This window comes from Penaeus vannamei, chromosome 24, assembly GCF_042767895.1.
Source record: "Penaeus vannamei isolate JL-2024 chromosome 24, ASM4276789v1, whole genome shotgun sequence".
Lineage (NCBI taxonomy): Eukaryota > Metazoa > Arthropoda > Malacostraca > Decapoda > Penaeidae > Penaeus > Penaeus vannamei.
This window is the reverse complement of record NC_091572.1, coordinates 7049979-7069978: the sequence shown is the minus strand read 5'-3', so window position 1 is coordinate 7069978 and position 20000 is coordinate 7049979. Positions and strand designations below refer to the sequence as shown.

Below are 20000 nucleotides of genomic sequence, written 5' to 3'. Positions count from 1 at the left end.
AACGAATAGATATGATAGGGATGTAGTTAGATGAGACAAAAAGCGAAAATATGATGTGGAATTATTTCACGCACACAAGATCATAAACGCACACAGTCCTTGGTAATTACACAATACACACGCACACGCTCACATGTATTTGTAAACACGCATATACAAACACACACACATATATACACGTTTATATGTGGTGAAGACACACACACACACACAGCATGGTTCTACGTTGGCAAGCACACATATGGTGACATTTTTAAAGTACACATAAATATGGTGACGAGAGAAGTATACAAAGTAAAGTGACACGTAAAAATAAACACCAAAATCAGGCAGGCTACCACGACAGGTTGCCAAACGTTACATTTATGATGGTCGGGAAAATGGAGGTTACATTGAAGAACACGAAGGCTGCAACGGTCAAAGGCCGAATGGGAGCTTTAAGTCAACATTAAAGTCACTTAGGGACGGTTAAGTTAGATTTAAGGTCACAGGAAAGCCGGAAGGTTACAAGTAAGGTCATATGGGGACTGTGTCATTAGTGGCTTGAGCTCGTGTGTGGAACTTTGTCAAACAAAATGGAATGATCCGCGAGTGAATTTTTAAAAACTCTTTAGCGTCACCAAATGATGTGTGTTTTTATTTCTATTTTGCACCCGTGTGTGTGTGTGTGTGTGTGTGTGTGTGTGTGTGTGTGTGTGTGTGTGTGTGTGTGTGTGTGTGTGTGTGTGTGTGTGTGTGTGTGTGTAACCGTCCACCACATATAAAAGAGAGAAAATCGATCTATTATATTAGAAAGTATGAGGCACATCAGAGAGCACAGCGATGTGAGGGTGAGAGAGAAAGTGTGCGCATAACATAGCCGTGGTGTGAGTCCTGAGTTGTCGGTGGGTGAGGCGGGTGTGCTGGCCTGTTCGTGCACGGGGTATAACATGGTGTGGCCGTAGTGAGAAAGCTGTGCTGGTGTGTACGTAAATGGTGATGAGGAGAGTCCTGAGAGAGGAGTCGGGAGGCAGGTGTGGCTGTCACGTGCACGTCACTAGGCTTTACACTGGCTGTGCGACGAGGCGTGGCTGACGTGGGAAGAGCCGCCGTGACGCCTTCGCTGTACTTGTTCGGTCGACTCCGGGGAGTCAAGTGAGAAACTTTTCATTCGCAAGTTGAGTTTGTGTCGGCGTGGACTGATGGGTGCTGCGGCAGGTCAAGGAGTGCGGTTAGTACTGGGCCTCCGACGGGGGGAGCGCCACGCAGCCTCTGGGGCTAGCGGCTCTACTAGGCTACGTCACTAGCACTGAGGACATGCTGCTCAACACTGCACTCGGGATTGCCTTTCGCTAGGGACTCAGGCCACCACTTGCCTTCAAGATCATGTCGGTCTGAAACTACTGAAGCCAAGAGACTTTGGTACAGTTGCTTTTTTTGTGTGTTGCACCGGATTATAACCAAGAATAAAACCGACTAATATAACCATTATGATTGTTAGGCACAGAGGGAAAAACAAGAGAAAGGGAGAGCAGAACATCGGTGCCAGTCATGGTGGGGCCAACGGGGTGCACTTACGGGAGGTCTCAGGGCTCCACCATCACCATGGGAAGGGAAGACTTAAATGTAAACACGCTAAGGAAATGGCGCATATCTAGCCACAAGGCACCGACGCATCTTCCGACATAACAAGATGCGTCTTAGGATTTATTATCTCACATTCCTCAAGGATCAGACATGCAGTTAACTCTTCAAATAAATAAATGAATAAACATATAAATACATTCGCAAGGTACGCCATTTCCTTCGGGTTAGTCTCAAAAGCAACATGACGTGGGTTAGATTGGTTCAAAGGGGCAAACAAATGCAAACCAAACCAAAAGAAAACGATAAAATAATTTACGCAGCGATGGAACCCGCCGAAGCTACCACTGGGACGCTCAGATCTGACTTCTACCCACTGCAAATCAGCATAATAAAAGAAGCAATTAAGATTTATTATGGGGAAATATAAATGTATCAAATAAGAAAGAAAGAAAGAAAGAAAGAAAAAAGAGAAATACATAAAAATCCTGTTTTTTTTAATTTATTTACAATATTCTAAAAGTCCAGATATCTACACAAGGAAGGAGAGTTGAAGACCTGCAGCGAGAATTTCTTTTAGCCCGGCGGAGCAGTGGTTAGGCTTGCTCACACTGCACTGCGAGTCGAGCTGCAGCAGAACAAAGCACCTTACGTGTGTCAAGTGAAATAAAGAATAATTGTGAGTAATAAGTGAAGCATAAATACATAGCACGAACGTACAAAGAAAAAATTAAAAGAAATTAAAAACATAATAACCTGCAATTATAGTACCTTCAAGGGAGGTTGGGTTAATGAAGCAACTAGCAACTCAAGTTACTGTATTCAGTTAAAATGCTTTTTGTGGTTACTCATAAATGCTTTCATGGACTATTTGGGCCATTATGCGCGTGGGAGGGAACACAACGGGTTAAATCCTTCCGCGAGAGAAGCACAGATGCCAAGCCACGCAGGCGGCCCGCGAGAGCCATTAATCTACGAGGAGCTGTGAGGGAGATTGACAGTCCGATCTCACGGAACCTGCCGGGGAGAATGAGCCGCCTTTGGAAGCTGCCCGGGGAGGAGGCGCCTACAAAGGCTTCTTGGGAGGGCAGCCAACGTCTAACACGAGCCCTTCTGGGGGAACCGTCAGCCTAAAACACACCAAGGCTCGAGGAACACTCTGGGAAGCACCTCCAAGGACCTCGTGCCTACAGAACCTGCGTAATAGATGAAGCCATTCAGCTGAAGCCTCCCGCGGGGACAACTAACCAGGCTATTCGTAAAGACGAGACAGGAACAACAGCACTCAACCCGAACTACACTATAAAACCCACAGTAAAGGAGAGACGGTGAACCATCCGTTCTGCCGAAGTTCTCTCGCCGTTCTGGCCGTCGGCGTCGCGGGGGAACACCTCTCTCGCGTCTCTGAGATCGGGAAGCTATGAACGCGAACAGAGATGAGCTGAAGACCGCAATCTGATGCAGATTTGATCGTCGTCTGGCACAGATTTGCCCGATGACTGACCTAATGGCTGTTTCATAGCGACCCGAGGCGTAGGCGGCAGGCGGGCTAAGTGGAAGGGCAGGGGAGAGGGAGAACGGGGAAGAAACGCGTGGAGAAGGGAAGGAAACAATGAGGAAGGATTCCGATAAACAGAGGCGAAGGAGAGGAGGAAGGAAGTAACTAAGTGGCGACAGCAACATCAGAGGAGGGCGGCGTGGGTGGAAAGAGGAGAGGGGGGGGGGAGGCATGGGGCAGGGGAAGGGAGAAGAGGAGGCTTGGGGGAGGGGAGGGGAGGAGAGGAGGTATGGGTGAGGGGAAGGGGAGGAGAGGAGGTAAGGGTGATGGGAGGGGAGGAGAGGAGGCATGGAGGAGGGGAGGGGAGGAGAGGAGGTATGGGTGAGGGGAGGGGAGGAGAGGAGGCATGGAGGAGGGGAGGGGAGGAGAGGAGACATGGACCAGGGGAGGGGGGGAGAGGAGGTTTGAGTGAGGGGAGGGGAGGAGAGGAGGCATGGGGGATGGGAGGGGAGGAGAGGAGGCATGGACGAGGGGAGGAGAGGAGAGGAGGTATGGGGGAGGGGAGGGGAGGAGAGGAGGCATGGGAGAGGGAAGGCGAGGAGAGGAGGCATGGAGGTGGGGAGGGAGGGGGGATGGGGAGAGGGTTAAGTAGGAAGGAAGTTGGGAGGCACAGAAGGAAGGACGGAGCGAGGGAGGATAGAAGGGACGGCGGGGAGGAGGGAGGAGGGGAGGACGGGGAAGAGGAGGCTGTGGATGATCAATAGACATGGTAGGCTCAGACCCCGTGCGGCACACGCGCCAGTGCGTCCCGCCACCACCTCCTCCTCCTCCACTCCCACCTTCTTCTCCTCCTCCTCCTCCTCCACTCCCACCTCGTCCTCCTCCTCCAATCCCACCTCGTCCTCCTCCTCCACTCCCACCTTCTCCTCCTCCTCCACTCCCACCTCCTTCTCCTCCTCCTCCAATCCCACCTCGTCCTCCTCCTCCTCCTCCTCTTCCACTCCCACCTCCTCCTCCTCCTCCACTCCCACCTCCTCCTCCTCCTCCACTCCCACCTCCTCCTCCTCCTCCACTCCCACCTCCTCCTCCTCCTCCACTCCCACCTCCTCCTCCTCCTCCACTCCCACCTCCTCCTCCTCCTCCACTCCCACCTCCTCCTCCTCCTCCACTCCCACCTCCTCCTCCTCCTCCTCCACCCCTACCTCCTCCTCCTCCTCCACTCCCATCTCCTCCTCCACTCCCACCTCCTCCTCCTCCACTCCCACTACCACCTCCTGCTCCTCCTCCTCCTCCCCTCACACCTCCTCCTCCACTCCCACTTCCTCCTCCTCCTCCACTCCCGTCTCCTCCTCCTCCTCCTCCTCCATTCCCACCTCCTCCTCCACCCCCATCATCTCCTCCTCCTCCACTCCCACCTCCAGCGCCGCCCCCGCCCCCAAGGGACCCCATTCCAGCGCCTTCCGTTCGTCGCCGCCTCGGCCTACGCGCCCACGCCCATCGCCAAAGCTGCTTAACCAATTCCAGGGCCCCTTCGCCGACACCGTCAAACCCTTTTATCCTATTTACTACCATTATCTTATTTTGACAATCGTCCTCTTTTACTTTTATCTTCTCCTTTACTCTATTTTCCTCCGATGGGCTTCTCTCAGAGGTCCTATAATCCCGGGTTATAACATTACTCTTTGACAAGTTTCCAAGCTCCCACGAGCGGCACCCCAATCCGACCTACATATCAACGGCTTATTTAGGTCAGGCAATGTATATATCCTATTTCCTGGGAGAGTCAGACTCGACTATTAATACCTTACTATTTTAATCTTTTATCTTTTAATAGAGAACTGCTGTTACAGATATCCAGAGAGAGAAATCTCGATGGGGTGTAGATGTAAGACAATCCTACCGGAAATATGGTATTTAAATCGCCATGATTTTGGTCCCTATTTCGAGAAGGATCCTATTCTGAAGGACATTTACACCCGGGCAGACAGACACACGGACACACTCTTAAATCTTTGGAACTAACTAACAAGAATCGTCTGAACGCGAGCTTGATTCATCATCAGAGAGCCACTTGGAATCGGTTATAGAAAGCTATTTAGAATGATCAGAGAACAAGTTACAATCATGAGCAGAAAAGACGGTGAAAGTCATTAGCAAAGAACAAATCTACAAATACCAGCGGAGAACAATGGAGAAACACCATCAGAAGACGGATTTGAAATCGTCAGGAAGAACAGGATATAGAATCATTGCCAAGAATCTGACAGAAAGCATCTGCATATATTGATTCTTTTTAATTCTTTAAGACTGATAAGACCAAGTAAAAGAGTCGATAAGAATCACCCGAGCGGGACATGCTAGAATCATCGGACGAGAAAAAAAAAGAAAAGAAAAAAAGAAAGAAAAGAAAAAGAACGAGAAAAAAGAAGAATGAATAAAAATATTCACGCGTTGACAATCAATGAAGACCGAAGCAAGACATGAATCAAGAATCGTGTGAAGAAAACGACTTGCAATCAAGACAAGAGGGTGAAGCAAAGAACAGACTAGAAACGCTAGTTAATGAATAATAAATGCTAATAAAAGAGATGCAGAAACCACTGGCGGGAGAACAGGCCGGTGTCATCGGCACAGAACAGGCGAAATCCAGAAGTGCTGTGAAAAATGTCTTAAGTGCACGCAAGACTCAGTGGTGGACATAGGAAAAGAATCATCAGCCGGAATAAAAGTAGAATCTTGTGCTGGGAACAAATGAGAAACAGACATTGATATGAACAATAATAAGAACTAATAATAGCGTAGGAAAATAGTAAATGCAGTCAGTTGGTCTCTCTCTCTCTCTCTCTCTATCTCTTTCTCTCTCTCTCTCTCTCTTTCTCTCTCTCTCTCTCCTCCTTTATCTGCCCTATCATTCTCTCGACCGGTATGTACACAGCATAAACATAAAACGGTACCTATTCGAAAACTCTCATATTCACACGCACACTCGCCTATGAATATATACATAATCACGATGGGATTTATGTTTAATCTACCTATTTCCGTATTAAGTTGTTAAATTAAACATGCAGTATATACACACACAGAGAGAGAAACGCTGGGAACACCGTATTATATTCTTAGCTAGTGAAATCTTCAACAAAAAAATACTTTCATTGTCTGTATAATCATCATTGTTATGTTCCCACTCTTACAGGTGTGGGTTTGTCTTGTTATTAGTGAGTGTATTGTTAATGTGGGCTATTTTGTCGTCCTTTTAAGAGTCACGTGTCCTCAGAAAGGATTTTCTCAAATATACAACTGGAGGGATTTTCAGAAAAAAATCCTTATTTCAAGCTCAAAGGATTGATTATCTCCTTGTTTACAAAAGGGTAAAGTAATGCCAGATATCTATTTCTGGCCATAAGAGTCACTCAAAAGGAATCTATATATATATACATTCGCGGTAACATACACTCAATGCTATACTGTGTGGATCGTTTTGCTTTCTCGGTCTCATGTTTTGGATCATACATACTGGTCGTTAAGCCTTAATCTACCTACATATATTGCTTAATCTACCTACATATGTTGCTTAATCTACCTACATATGTTGCTTAATCTACCTACCTACATTACTTAATCCACCTACCAGAGGAAACCAGCCTATCCACTCACCAGGTCTAATATATATCCGCTAAACAAACACTGATATACACATCAGTACATGAAAAATTGCGCGATCGATTGCAACTTCGGTAAAACAGCTTAGAGCACGACAGTTTCTAATCACACGTGTAATGCCCTTTATCGAGAGATCTTTGTGCATGGCAATCTCGTGAAATTATTGGTCGGCGAGGTCCCATGATTGCAGGATGACTCACGTGATGTATGATGGGCTATGATATCGATGGAAATTTGACGCAGCCGCATATTTTTCGAGGTTGTGACTGTGTTAAAGGAGGGTCATTGTCCGTGCGCAGTAAAGAAAAATGTCTGAATCATTTTTAAAAGACTACAGGTAGGGGAAAAAAATGGATATATTTGAACGAAATATATGCAAAAATGGGGAAACGAGAAGAAACAAATGTGTCATGAATATGCAACTAGAAGCTACTTCAAGAAAAAAGGAGGGGTGGGGGGCACCGTGACGGCTTCCACTTACTTGATTGCGAGTCCGAGGCCCCAGCTTAATGAGCACACACACACACTAAGTGGGAGCTAAGCCCTAAAACTAGGAAAATGTCTAGCAGAACTAAGCCTCTGAACTATGTTAAAAAATTAAACAATTCTAAGGAAACTAAGCCCCGGAACTAGATAAAATTACCAAAAAAAAAGGTCAAAACTAGAGTGATCATTGCACAATGAAGCTGGACCAGGTCAGGCAGCGGAGGTCACCTGGCGCGGAGTGGGCGGCGGCGGTTGTCATACGAATGCATTCCAACCACCGACCCTTCTCCTCAACACAATCATAGGCCAGGGATTATCTTTCCATTGCATAAACTGATATCACAAAAAATGCATCAGTGGTTAAAGAAAGGAATACCTGCAAAAAATGTAAAAAAAAGGAAACCATCACTGCCGCATTCTCACTCGATACAGTGATGGTGGGTTCTTCTACGGTTTTCAAAACGCACGCACACAAAATACTCCGAAATTCGTTGTGTGAAAGGTTGTCAGGGAGAGCCAAGAAACAGTGAACAAAAATAGTGCTCAAAATCTTGTCATCTTTCTAAATTTATGGGCTTATTAAGAAAGGACTTTTTAAATGCAAGATATACAAATTTAACCTACATATAAGCAGATGGAAATGAAAGTATAATATTCAAGAACTTTAAGGCGTAAGGGAGGTAGAGACAAGTTTTAGGTAAGGACATATGTTGCTGTTGGGTTGTCTGTTCAGAACTCTTTACCTTTAGAATATATGGTTTATCTTATTTTCTGGCAAATGCTTGTCTGTGGCAGATGGTCATGCATTGAATGCTGTTTGCATGTCTGATTGACGCAGCTAAATTCATTTTGAATGCGTGTGTGAGCATCACTGCACTAGCGCGTATGTACGGTGTCGCAACTGTACTATTATGTATGCATGATTTTGCAACGCTGCAAAGAGTGGGAGAATGTAATACTTTAGCACTATACCAGTTGGAGATCAGCGGATGGTACTGTAGCAGTTGATAGTGTGTATGCAAAACTGCACCGAGTGACAGCGCATGTGAAGCACCGCATCGGGTGAGGATGTACCACTGTACTGAGTGAGAATAGGGTTCGTGAGAGAAGCGGAGGTAAGTAAAGCAAGTACCGGTCGGAACACCATTGTAGTAGGGTCCACTCTGCTCACACAGGGTCAAGTGCTCTAATACAAGTCCTCTCCCTGGAAATTAAAGCTTTTATCAATACTACACCTCATGACAGACATTGGGAATATCATCAGTGGTTTACATAGTACACTACCATGTACATTATGAACATAACAACTTGAACAATAACTTACAGCACGTCCCTGCTTTGTACACTGCGAATACCGCTGCTACAGTACAAGCTATAACCACATCAAGGGGTTGTTATGTACACAGTAAACAGTAGCAGTACATCACCATGGATACCTTGAGAAACAGATGATTCCTCACACCTGCACAAAACCCGCACCTTGTACACTGTACAAACACCGCAGTTCCTAAACACACTCTATGCAATGACCTCCCGCAGACAAGGTCGACCGGAAGTGACACAGGACAAAGAGTGGTCACGTGATCTCGCATTGATCCGCAAAACGCGAGTAAACTAAACTTAGTAATGGGTGCTGGGGGGATGATAATGCTTCACCTCCATTATTACATTGCCTCTAATGGCCACGGTGTTGGCCTTGGTGTTAATGGTGATGACGCTAGTGATGATCTGAGTCATGATTGAAATATTACTGCCGAAAGTAATGGGTAATAGGGATTGTTATAGCAGAGATTACAGGAAAATCGGATACTAATGAGAATTATAACCACAGGACCAACGTTAATGAAGATAATTATTATGGCAAAAAATAGCCATTAAAAATGAAAATATTACGTCTATAGTACAACAATAGAGATAATATTAATGTCATTACTGTGAATGATGATGATGATGATATTAATAAAGGTAATAATAAGAACAATAGTAATAACAGTAACAATAACAACAATGTCGATGATTATAATAACTACAACAGCAACAACAATAATCATAATGATAATAACAACAATAATGACAATGATCAATAATGATTAAAATGATTGACAATGATAACAATAATGATAATAATATTATTAATAATAGCAATAATAATAATAATAGTAATAATAGCAATAATAAAGTTGATGATAATGATAATGATAGTAATGACAATGAAAATTGATGATAATAACAATAGTAGCAATAAGAATGGTGGTAATACTACTACTAATAATAACAATGATAATAATAAAAAATATAATAGTAAAATAATAATGATAAATAGTAATAATGATAAGAAAAATAATGATAATTGTTTTCATCATCGTCATCATTGCAACAATAATGATAATAATAATGATAATGATAAAATATGATAATGATAATGGTAATGGCGATCATAACGATAGTGATAACAATAAAAACAACAGCAACAACAAATGAAAGTATTAATGCTGATATTAATGATTACAATTATAATAATTTCAATCCTAGGGAAAGGAGTTGTAATAGCTGTATCATTAACAATATTCTTAGTGATCGTTGTAATAATAGCAGTTACAAAATTAGTGCTATAACACTAGTTGTGAGAGCAAAAATGTAAGTGGCTAAAAGAGAGTAGTACGCGACTTCTAACAGCAGTAGCATGGCAGGAAGCACAATGACCGCGATGGTAATAGTGGAGGTGATCATGTGACGTCATCAGCAGAAGGAGAATGGCAGTAACGACATAATGAATCAGTAAGGATGATAATGCCTGCAAGTCAGCACTGAGCCCCGACCATCTCGACCGGGTAGAGCTCAGCGGGGCGACGCGGCGAGAGCGTCCTCACCGCGAAGGCGATTCTCGAGCTCGACCTACACATTTCCTCAGACTTCAGAGGCAAGATCTCAGTCCAGATGGCTACCTGTCCTGCGCCGCCATTCGACAGACGTCCTGTCTCATTCCCTTTGTGAGGCGGGCTTTTCTCTAAAAGATTTTACGTGGAGATAGTTCCCCTGACGTCTGGAAGCCGAGGTTCCTCCTCCCAAAGAGAAATGGCATCCCAGGTGTCCCTGCCGGCTCTCCCTTGATCGCAGTCTCTCCAATAACACTTGTCTTAAGCATTCTCTTTCTCGGGGCCCTTTCTCACCTAGAATTGTTCTGCTATCATTGAACAGGGAACGTTCTCTGAGCGCAGCAATTTTCGGCTGAAATATCTGTTTCTGTCCGATATCTGCAAACCATTTTTTATCGATAGTCATAATTTTGCATTTGGTTTCGCTTAAAGGAATCCCCAAGACGAGAGGGAAGACCTAACGCAATGCGAGCGAAACGTATCCTTATGTAGGCCTAGCGCGAGGGGCATCCACTCAGAGTTAAACGGCCGAAATGTTGATATTTGCTTGTTGATACAAACTACGAGGAGGGAGGAGGTATGGCAAGGGATGTCATAGAGGCAACGACAATACATAGTAGTGCCGGGACAGTCTGAAAATTCTTATAAAAGTTTGGGGACATGCTAAAGCCTAGCAACTAATGCATGACTTATGGGTGCGATATAACCTGTAGGGACTTAATCTGATATAAAGCCTCGTTCAATAGGCGGAGGGGCGTGGTATAACCTGTGGGACGAACTGCAATCTAGAATTTGTAATATGAGTCAAGGGAACGTACAGCATATTCTATAGAGGACATACACGGCTACCAATTGCCACGCGGTGCAGTCTGGGGATACGGCGTATAACCTGAGGACACGTATAGTAATCTAAATGACATATATAACCACATAAAAAACACACAATAACATGTTGAAAGGAGAATGAGATCTTTTGCAGTCTGACTGCTTGGAGGATAGCACGAAGTCTTGATTTGCAATACTATTTTTTGCAGAACCACTTTAGAAATCAAGAAGCAGTAGCTTTATAATGACTTGTGGACCTGTAGAATTCTCCGAGAACCTGTGGAATATCTAAAGTACCTTAGCATAAAACCACGTTCGTTTGTCGAGTTTCTTGACAAACCCTGTCGTATGCTGGAAAAGTGACAGTGCAATGGACTTAATCTTATCAATAACTTTGTACAGCTGGGTGAAGCCTAATAACATTACTTTGAATAACAATTCCTATAAATATGCTAATACTACGCACTACACCTGAAGATTTCTTTGGAACCTATGTTAAGCACAATGAAGTGCGCTGGCCTACCAGTGGTGCGGCTAGTGTCGAGGTGCAGGTGCCACTTTGTACAGCCAGAAACGATGAGTCAAGATGCAATATCAGAGAAAAAAATCTAATGCATTCCTCTCGGTGCAGAAACTTTCAAAGTGACTGAATTATGAAATACACGAGGAAAAAATAATAACTGTAAATATGTAAAGACAATATCGGGCTGAGACCCATGTCATATCTCATCGTCTGAACTAGTACCTATGAATTGAATCATTTATCGGTAATTTTCATGAAAGACAAGAACAGTATATCAGGTGAAATTACTGAAATATATAGCCAGTCCCTAGAATAACTAGCTGTCAATATAGAAATGAAAAGAACTCACTAGAAAGACAGAAACTATCTACAACCTCATATTACTTAAATGATAACACATTATGTAAAAATAAATGAATATTTATAAAGCTGTATTTACACGTCACTGGGTTTGTTAAAGAGGTAAATCATCCACACAACATCCTGAAAGGTTGTTGAGGCGAGAACAAGAGGTTAGTGTGTTAGTACCTGAGGAAGAGGCGACGGGGGCGGGGTTCACGGTGAGAGTGGAGCCGGTGTTAGTGGGGCGAGGGTGGCGCCGGTAGAGGGACGTGGCGCTGCCGGAGCCCGAGGACGCCCCTGAGCCTCCCACCTCCCGCCCAAGGTCGCGCTCCACCGAGCCGTGGGTGCTGCGCCGCCCACCCAGGTCACCCGCCTGTTTCAGCACCTGGTATATCAGGTCCACTTCCTCCGTCTTGTCTATAACAACACAACAGTGGCATGCTGTTAGTGCACACTCCCCACACGGCAGCCGCTCCTCGACGCCCGGCTCGTACCACTATGGCCATGACAAACAAACAACGACTGGACGCGCGGGTCTGACAAAAGGAAAGCTGTAGGTGACTTGTGTAAAGAAAAGAACAGTTTAATGGAGAACTCAAAATTACTCAAGAATTTATAAAACAATATTTTTTTTTGTCAAGGAAGAACGAGGAGTATGGCACTAAAGCGACGCCTTTTGTCGCTGTGTCCATACATATATACTTACGGATTGAACTTACGTATTCATGACTCTGACCCGGTCATTCCTGTATAACCTGTACTCAGTATGAACCAGAGGGAAGGAAATTATGACTTTTGGAAATGTAATATGTACAGAAGAATCAATTCGCTACAGTGACAATGATGTGCAGCGAAGGAAAATGGAAAGTGTGACATCTAAATAAAAAAAGAGTATGTACAATGATGTACTTAATAAAATGCTCACTCTCTCATCTCTCCAAATACAGATGAGAACGTCTCCGCCACGGACACGGGACAACAGCTCTACCGGCTGCAGCAAGAACAATACTCAGCTACATTACGACAACATCGACCTGCAAGCCTCACCTGACCCGCACTGTGTCGTGCTGTACAAGCGGGCGATTTTCGGAGCTTCAACAAATAACAACAAGAAGTATACTAAGTACAATAAGGCTTTCTAGTGATATTTACCCATTGGAAATGTGTCACTGCTAAGAAGAGACAAGTGAAAATAAAAGAGAACAAGTAAATTAAATGAGTAAACACTATTTTGCCATTCCAATGGGAAGAAACCAGCTCTTGTGATGGAAGTATTAGAAGTATTTTGTTGCCTTAAAAAAGAGACTGAAACACTGTTCATGCAACTGTTCTCCATATCGTCAACAACCTTTATATACACATCACTACGACAGACAACACAATAAGAGCAGTAACTATACAGGACGTGTGGAAAGAGAACAAAAAGGAATTTGAGTCGACATGCATCAGCCCCCAGGTCGTCTCCCTTCTCCTTCCTTCGTTCCCGGACTGGATCTCCCTCAGACAGGAGGTAGACAGGTAAGAGGGCGAGGTGGGTGAGTGAGGGTGAGGGCGCCATGCGAGGGAAAGACAGCTCGTGGGGGTATCGCTCCCTCTCTCCTCCTGCGAGTCTAGTTTAGCAGTTGCTTTTGCTCTTGATTCCTTGTGAGTGACACCTACACTGGGGTGGGAAATGCCGAAATAAAAACACCAGGTGTGTGAGTACTGGATATTCATGCTTAACTCTGAACTCTTCTCTCTTTTGTGTCAGTCTGAGCCTATAACTCATCGACGTTTGAAAGTGAGGTCGCTCATATTTATCCCCCATTGGTGCGTTATTTCGGCATTTCAAGGTGCGTCTTCCACTACGAAAATGTCAACTCTTTTAAAACCCTCTAGAAGGTTCCGCTGTTACGTGAGTGTGGGAGAAACAATCCTTTGATTTCTAATGAAAAAATAACAAACCTATTAGATTTGGGTCACATAAAAGACACTTCATTCAACAAAACTGTTACGAACAATATATCTCTTGGTCAGATCTACTACAGTTGTACAACTACACTAGGGAAATTTCCTCTCGTTTGCTAAACTAGACTCAACACGTGCGCGTAACTAGTACAAGTTAGACGTGTAAGGGTCTTGGACGCAGGACACCTCCATTCGCCCAACAAGGATCCGCAAATACCTATTTGGATCTCCGTGGCCGCACTAGAGGACGCAGGTTCCGCGCCCCGGCGGGCAGGCTGGCTGGCGATAAGCGAGCTGAAGCTGATAGTGGGCTCGTCTGTAAGAGACGGTGGAGCTGTGTTACATCTGACAGTGCCGTGGGACAGACGTGGTGTCGCGGAGGTCACAGGCGGCGGGGCTGTCTCAACAGAGTGCCTACGGGCTTGGCTGGAGCTGTGTTTTGGACAATGAGATCCCCAAAGTTTAGAACTGCTGCCGGGCAACGTAATACCTTGTTTAAGAGTAAATAATGGAGAGTGAAATTATGAAGAGTCAGTGCCTTGGAGTCCTTGTCTTGTGAGGCGAACGTCCCCGCACTCCACCCGGGCCGGGCGAGACAGTCACCAGAGTGGAGCTTAAACACAGAGCACATTTACCACTGGACATTGCTGGCTGTATTGGGCAGTTAAGCCTACCTTGACCGTTGTAAGAGGCAGTTTCTTACAAATACACATTCCTGACTGTGTGAAGTAGTCGTTATCATATAAACCAAGTCAGGATGAGAAAGATCTGAATGAAATCTGAAGACAGTTTGTGTTATGTTAGATGTAGTTTGGCATGTATACATGAAACCTTACCATATTGTTTGGAGTGAATCTTGAAGCGCGGGCGGCTGCTGCATATATCACATAAGCATTGAAGCTTGGATTAGCATCAGTGGCCATTCCCCTCCATTCATTACCAGCGCGAAACCCCGTCCGACACATCATCTCGAAAATGCCATTCAATTTGTCATTCCACACGCCCATGGACCCGTAATAAGAGCTTACGCAATCGCTATTCGTAAAAAGAATACCTGGGATTTTTCCAGTCGTCTTGTTATCTGATTTGATAAAAGTCTCGTACAGAAAGAATCGTAAAGTACAATAAAGGTGAAGAAATAACCCTCTCATCGAGCATATTGAGCCACCACCATGAAACAAAGGAATGAAAACCTTGTTATCAACCATTAGCAGGAGTGGTTGGCGCGTGTACCGCCCTTGTCACTGGCTCTTGTGATGAGTGCCACTGCAGATATTTAAGGCTGTAATTACCATCTGCTGTACCTGACTATTGGCGCAATTGTGCCTGGCTTTGGATGGGATTACTGAGTGTAATTGCCTATTGCCATGATTGGTTGTTAAGAACTTTAAATTACTGTTTAAAAGTAATGTATGAATGGCTGATATTTCCGATGGTAGCTACTGGACAATAATTGATACAGAATGGTGTTAATTCTTATCGTTATCGCTGCTGTGTTCTCGTGTCTATGATACCGAGTCGATATGTGTGATATATTCAGCCAGCAGTCAGGGTACACATGTACGCGCCAGACACCAGCGAGGACGACAGGCGCGTGTACCTAACTGTTCCGCCTCGTGTGTAAGATAACATCTCGGCATATGGTCACAGGAGCAGCTTAAAGTTGGCAGTCCGAGTCATGCACAGAGCGCCGCCCGGGGCAACGGAGACCTCGACTGGTGAGGATGTCATGCACGGCGGCGCGTGGGCCTCTGAGTGTCTCCTTTCTCATCTCTGTCGGGCGGCGCAGAGAGCAGTGCATGGCGGAAGGGATCCAGCTGTGCATTAACTCGGGGCCGGAAAAGAAATGAGGCTGCAGCGCAAGTTACATTCATCATTCTGGAATGAAAATACACGACCCGCCGTGTTTATTCCTGGCAAATGGCAAATTAAAGCACGAAAGTGAAAATAATGCTCGGCGCTACTTTGCGACGGAAGCTACAGATGGCTCTTGTAAGTAACCGGGGCTGCCCTGTAAGTATCTCTCGCCCGCAGGCCTGACGTCGAGCCCACGGGAGCCGTAAAGGGAACCAAGAAGACGTGTAAACGATGGTAATAACGTGAGTGATACCAAGTAATCTGCTGGTATGATTCAGGTTTCTAAATACAGGCAATGCTACCACGAGATTGATGCACGCATTTAGCCACGACCGCGACTGGGGCGACCAGTAAGCATTTACGCGTCAGGGTCGATAGGAATAAGGAAAATGCATTTTATGGCCGGGAGGCGATGAAAAAGTGGCCGCGTGAGTGACGCGAGGAAACCTGAAGGGGCTAAGGGAACGATACATGACAAAATAAGTTATGTACGTCGCTGTTATTTCACGCTGAAAAATCGTGAGGCGAGCGATGCAGGCGGATGAGCGTTATATCCCCTCACCTGACTCCTGGAAAATAGACCTCAAAGCTACCATGTCCTTTTTGTACAGCTCTTTGAAGTTAGTCTCGCTGAGTCAGAGCCGGCAACCGGGAATAATAACTACAGTCGTGTACCAGATTGCCACCCGATGACGAGAAGCGAAGCGTGGAAGAAAATAACCATGTAGAAGTCACGGCAACCATAATGAACCAGGATCTTGAGAGCAGAAAAGAACCTCATACAATTATGTAACTTGATAACAGAAGAGTGCATCGCGGAAACATCACTAGAGAGAGGTATCGAGAGATATTACCGAGTACCATTACGAGGCCATTTAAGGAATTCTCTAGAAGGAACTCTTAGTGGTATCCTCTTTCTGTAACGAACCAGGAACCCATCAAGTTTAATTAAGCAATGTATCCGCGTCGTACCATTTAAAACAGTGTGTAAAAAAATAAACTGCAGATCTCCCGAGCCACCAGAACGCAATAAACTTTACCCCCGAACCATAGTCACATCGTTATCGCAAAGGTTAAAGACTAAGCTGCCAGAAGATAACGCCACAGGCACAGGGGATCAAGGCGGCACCCGTGATTGCCACCTGCAAAAAGTGCGGTCCATTGCCAAATTGCATGGCTGTCATGTGGCTAACAGGTTGCGTGTCGATAGGAATTGTGGTCCAGGTGTTGCTTCAATCAATAAACCGGAGCAAGCATAAAACCCAGGCTTGCCAAGCTGTGCTCAGCGGATTTCGCCAGGTGGCAACTCATCGACGGGGAGCTGAGTCGAAGTGAAGTCTTAAAAGCTGAATAAAAGGTGTAATTTAAGGAATATTGTTGTTCATATTTTCGTTTGTACTTTACCTTGCCGGAGTCCTTATTCCGGATCACTCAAGGAAGGAACTTATCTTCACTGCAAATCACGAGTTGGCACCACTCGCCCCAATAACCAGGGAAATATGAACACAAATATATTTCCAATGTGTTTGTGGTAAGAACTAAACAAATAATTAACAATGAGAACCTAAAAAATGTAGATTTAAAGGGAAAGAGGACAAATTATCAATTCAATAAATGTAAATAAAGATATGAAAGTTATAGCCTCTGACAGGGGGCGTGACAAAAACATGTTGTGAGGTATCATAGCGACAGTACTTTTATCCCTGTGATATACATATCTTTTATTCCCGAACATTTTTCTTGCTGATGCTCAATTTTGCTGATGAAACAAAAGTCTTGTATGATAAATGACCTTAAATGACAGTGAGCCTTGCATGACATACAGCCTTGCATTACATACAGCATTTGCATGACATACAGCCTTGCATTACATACAGCTTTGCTTGACATACAGCCTTGCATGGCAATCACACTACCACACTATATACCGAAAACGGTCTCCCACAGCGCGAGGGAAGCCAGCGCCCCTCGCTCGCCTCCTCGCGCCCTGAACATAGAACATTCCTCTCGACTCGCCAGCGGGGCGTCTGGCGCTCGGCGAGGCAGCTCCTCGCTCTAAACACTCGCCTCTTTACGCCATACATCGAGCCCGCCTCGGGTTGGCCAGCCTCGCCAGGCAGGACAAGCTTAGCTAACCCTTTCCTAGTCCTGGACAAATCTACGGAGGACATGACACGGGAACAAAATGTACCAAATTTTTCAGTAAGTGGCAGCAGCTCATAAACAGCCAAAAATAACTAAAAAAATGTAAGACAGGAAAAAAATCAGACCTTTGAAATGGGATCTTCATATTCTGAAATCGAAAAGTAATTGCCAATTAGAAATGAAAACAAACAAAATGTGGAAAGTACATTTTCATGTTGAATAGTACTGTCGAACTAATCGTTCGGATCAAAGAATGTGTAATGTGTAGCATGAAAAGAGTAAAAAAAAAAGGAAAAGGAAATTGAACCATAACTCGTATAATCTGAACGTGTTTATAATTCCAAGAACTGACGAGTTATGTGGTAAATCTCAATGAAGGCTATGATTCCAAGACCAGGAATTGAATGCGCTTTGCACGCACACTCTCTGCAAGGGACGGAATCACCCCAGCCCCGTTCCCGAAGCGAGTGCGTGCACGCGCGTGCGGCCGCGTGGCGACCCCCAAAACACCACAAGACCGTCTACACTCACTGTCTTCCTCTCCGGCGTCCATCTGTTTGCTTTCGATCTCGGAGGTCGAGCGCTGACGTCGCAGGAGGCGGGACTTGGGCTGACACTTCCCCACCTGGTCCTGACACTCGGCGTGGACGTTCATTTTGCACATCCTGCACTTCAGGCCTTGGCGGGAGTGTCCTGCGGGGGAGACAGACACGGGTGAGGGGGCGGCGCGGGGATCAATGCGGCTATATGTGTATATACCACACACACGCACACACACACACACACACACACACACACACACACACACACACACACACACACACACACACACACACACACACACACACACACACACACACACACACACATACACACACACTCAAATGTAAACACATGTAGATATACATCAGAAAAGTAATATGACATAGCTGTATAAACAGATGTACCTAAAAGACAGCTACTATATATGATTAAGCAAACTCACACAAACAGTCGCGCACAGTCATGGCCTCGACAGGAAAATGGAATTACGTTCAGCAAAAACACAGAGGTTTAGGTGTTTAACTAATTCAGACATAAATAAATAGTGCACAAACGTAAGCAGAGTGTTATCTATTATGTATTCCATTTTCTCGGGATTTCCATATGATTCATGGAATATATCCTAAACGCTGGTGACAAAATATATAAAACAATTATTGGGAAGAAAATATGACATATATACATCCTGTGTATATATATATATATATATATATATATATATATATATATATATATATATATATATAGAGAGAGAGAGAGAGAGAGAGAGAGAGAGAGAGAGAGAGAGAGAGACACACACACACACACACACACACACACACACACACACACACACACACACACACACACACACACACACACACACACACACACACACACACACGGACTCCAGAAGCCAAGTTAGAATAAAGACGACTGTTGGAATACATCCCAAATACTGTTGATAACGTGACAATCAATATGAAAACATAGATGAAAATACGATGCATATACCCAGAAGCAAAAAAAAAAAAAAAAAAAAAAAATGGTTTCCCTGTTTTTTTTTTTTTTTTTTCACCCAAGTCATCGTATTTCCCTACGCACTGTCCATAGCGCAGCGTTGTAACACCATACCGATCGCTGAAGGCATTTGCGTTGGTCTCCTGTACGTTACGATGCTGCGTCCATTTCACTTGGCTCGAAGTGTTTACGACGGGATGTAAAGGCTGCACATATCTGAGGTCTCCAATCAGAGGAGGATTCTAACATACGCAGTCGCATTCTTTCTTTTTTGCCATTTCTTTCTGTGTCCGTCTCTCTATCGCTCGGCCTCTCTCTCTCTCTCGTTCTTTCTCTCTTAATTCCCTCTTCTCTCTACTTCCCAACCCCATCTTCTCTCTCTTTCTTCCTCTCATATCCGAAAATTCACATTTATCGGTCTTGTGAATCCGGCTTTTGGAAATATATCGAGCATACGGAACAACATACAACTGTTTTCACGCCAAAATCCGAATATTGCTTTCCGCATTTCGTTGGTTTCATCACCACAAAGAAATGTATTTTGTAGAAACGTTCCATGATTATAAACAGAACAGATACTTCAGGAGCACAGAAATGATAGCGTTTGGAGACCTTCACCAAATGTAATTTTACACTTGTAAGTTTATCTTTGCTTGTATTTTCTATGATGATTTTATTCATTATAAAATAATTTGTATATATATACACACGCTCACACTATATATATATGTGT

The 20000-nt window shown here is 44.6% G+C and overlaps 1 protein-coding gene across 7 annotated transcripts in view; it reads right to left on the bottom strand.

Moving 5' to 3' along the window:
- The window catches only part of LOC113809519 (uncharacterized), a 355751-nt gene that overhangs the window by 21592 nt on the left and 314159 nt on the right, over positions 1-20000 (bottom strand). The window contains exons 11-14 of one of the 7 annotated variants that reach the window (XM_070138335.1): positions 18257-18418; positions 13941-14039; positions 11963-12193; positions 1048-1188 (exon numbers count right to left, since the gene is read on the bottom strand). In XM_070138335.1, the coding sequence (XP_069994436.1) occupies positions 1048-1188; positions 11963-12193; positions 13941-14039; positions 18257-18418 (633 nt within the window). Of the gene's footprint in view, positions 1-1047; positions 1189-8342; positions 8415-11962; positions 12194-13940; positions 14040-18256; positions 18419-20000 lie in introns of all 7 variants that reach the window. The other 6 variants (XM_070138336.1, XM_070138337.1, XM_070138338.1 and 3 more) reach the window with 6 other exon arrangements.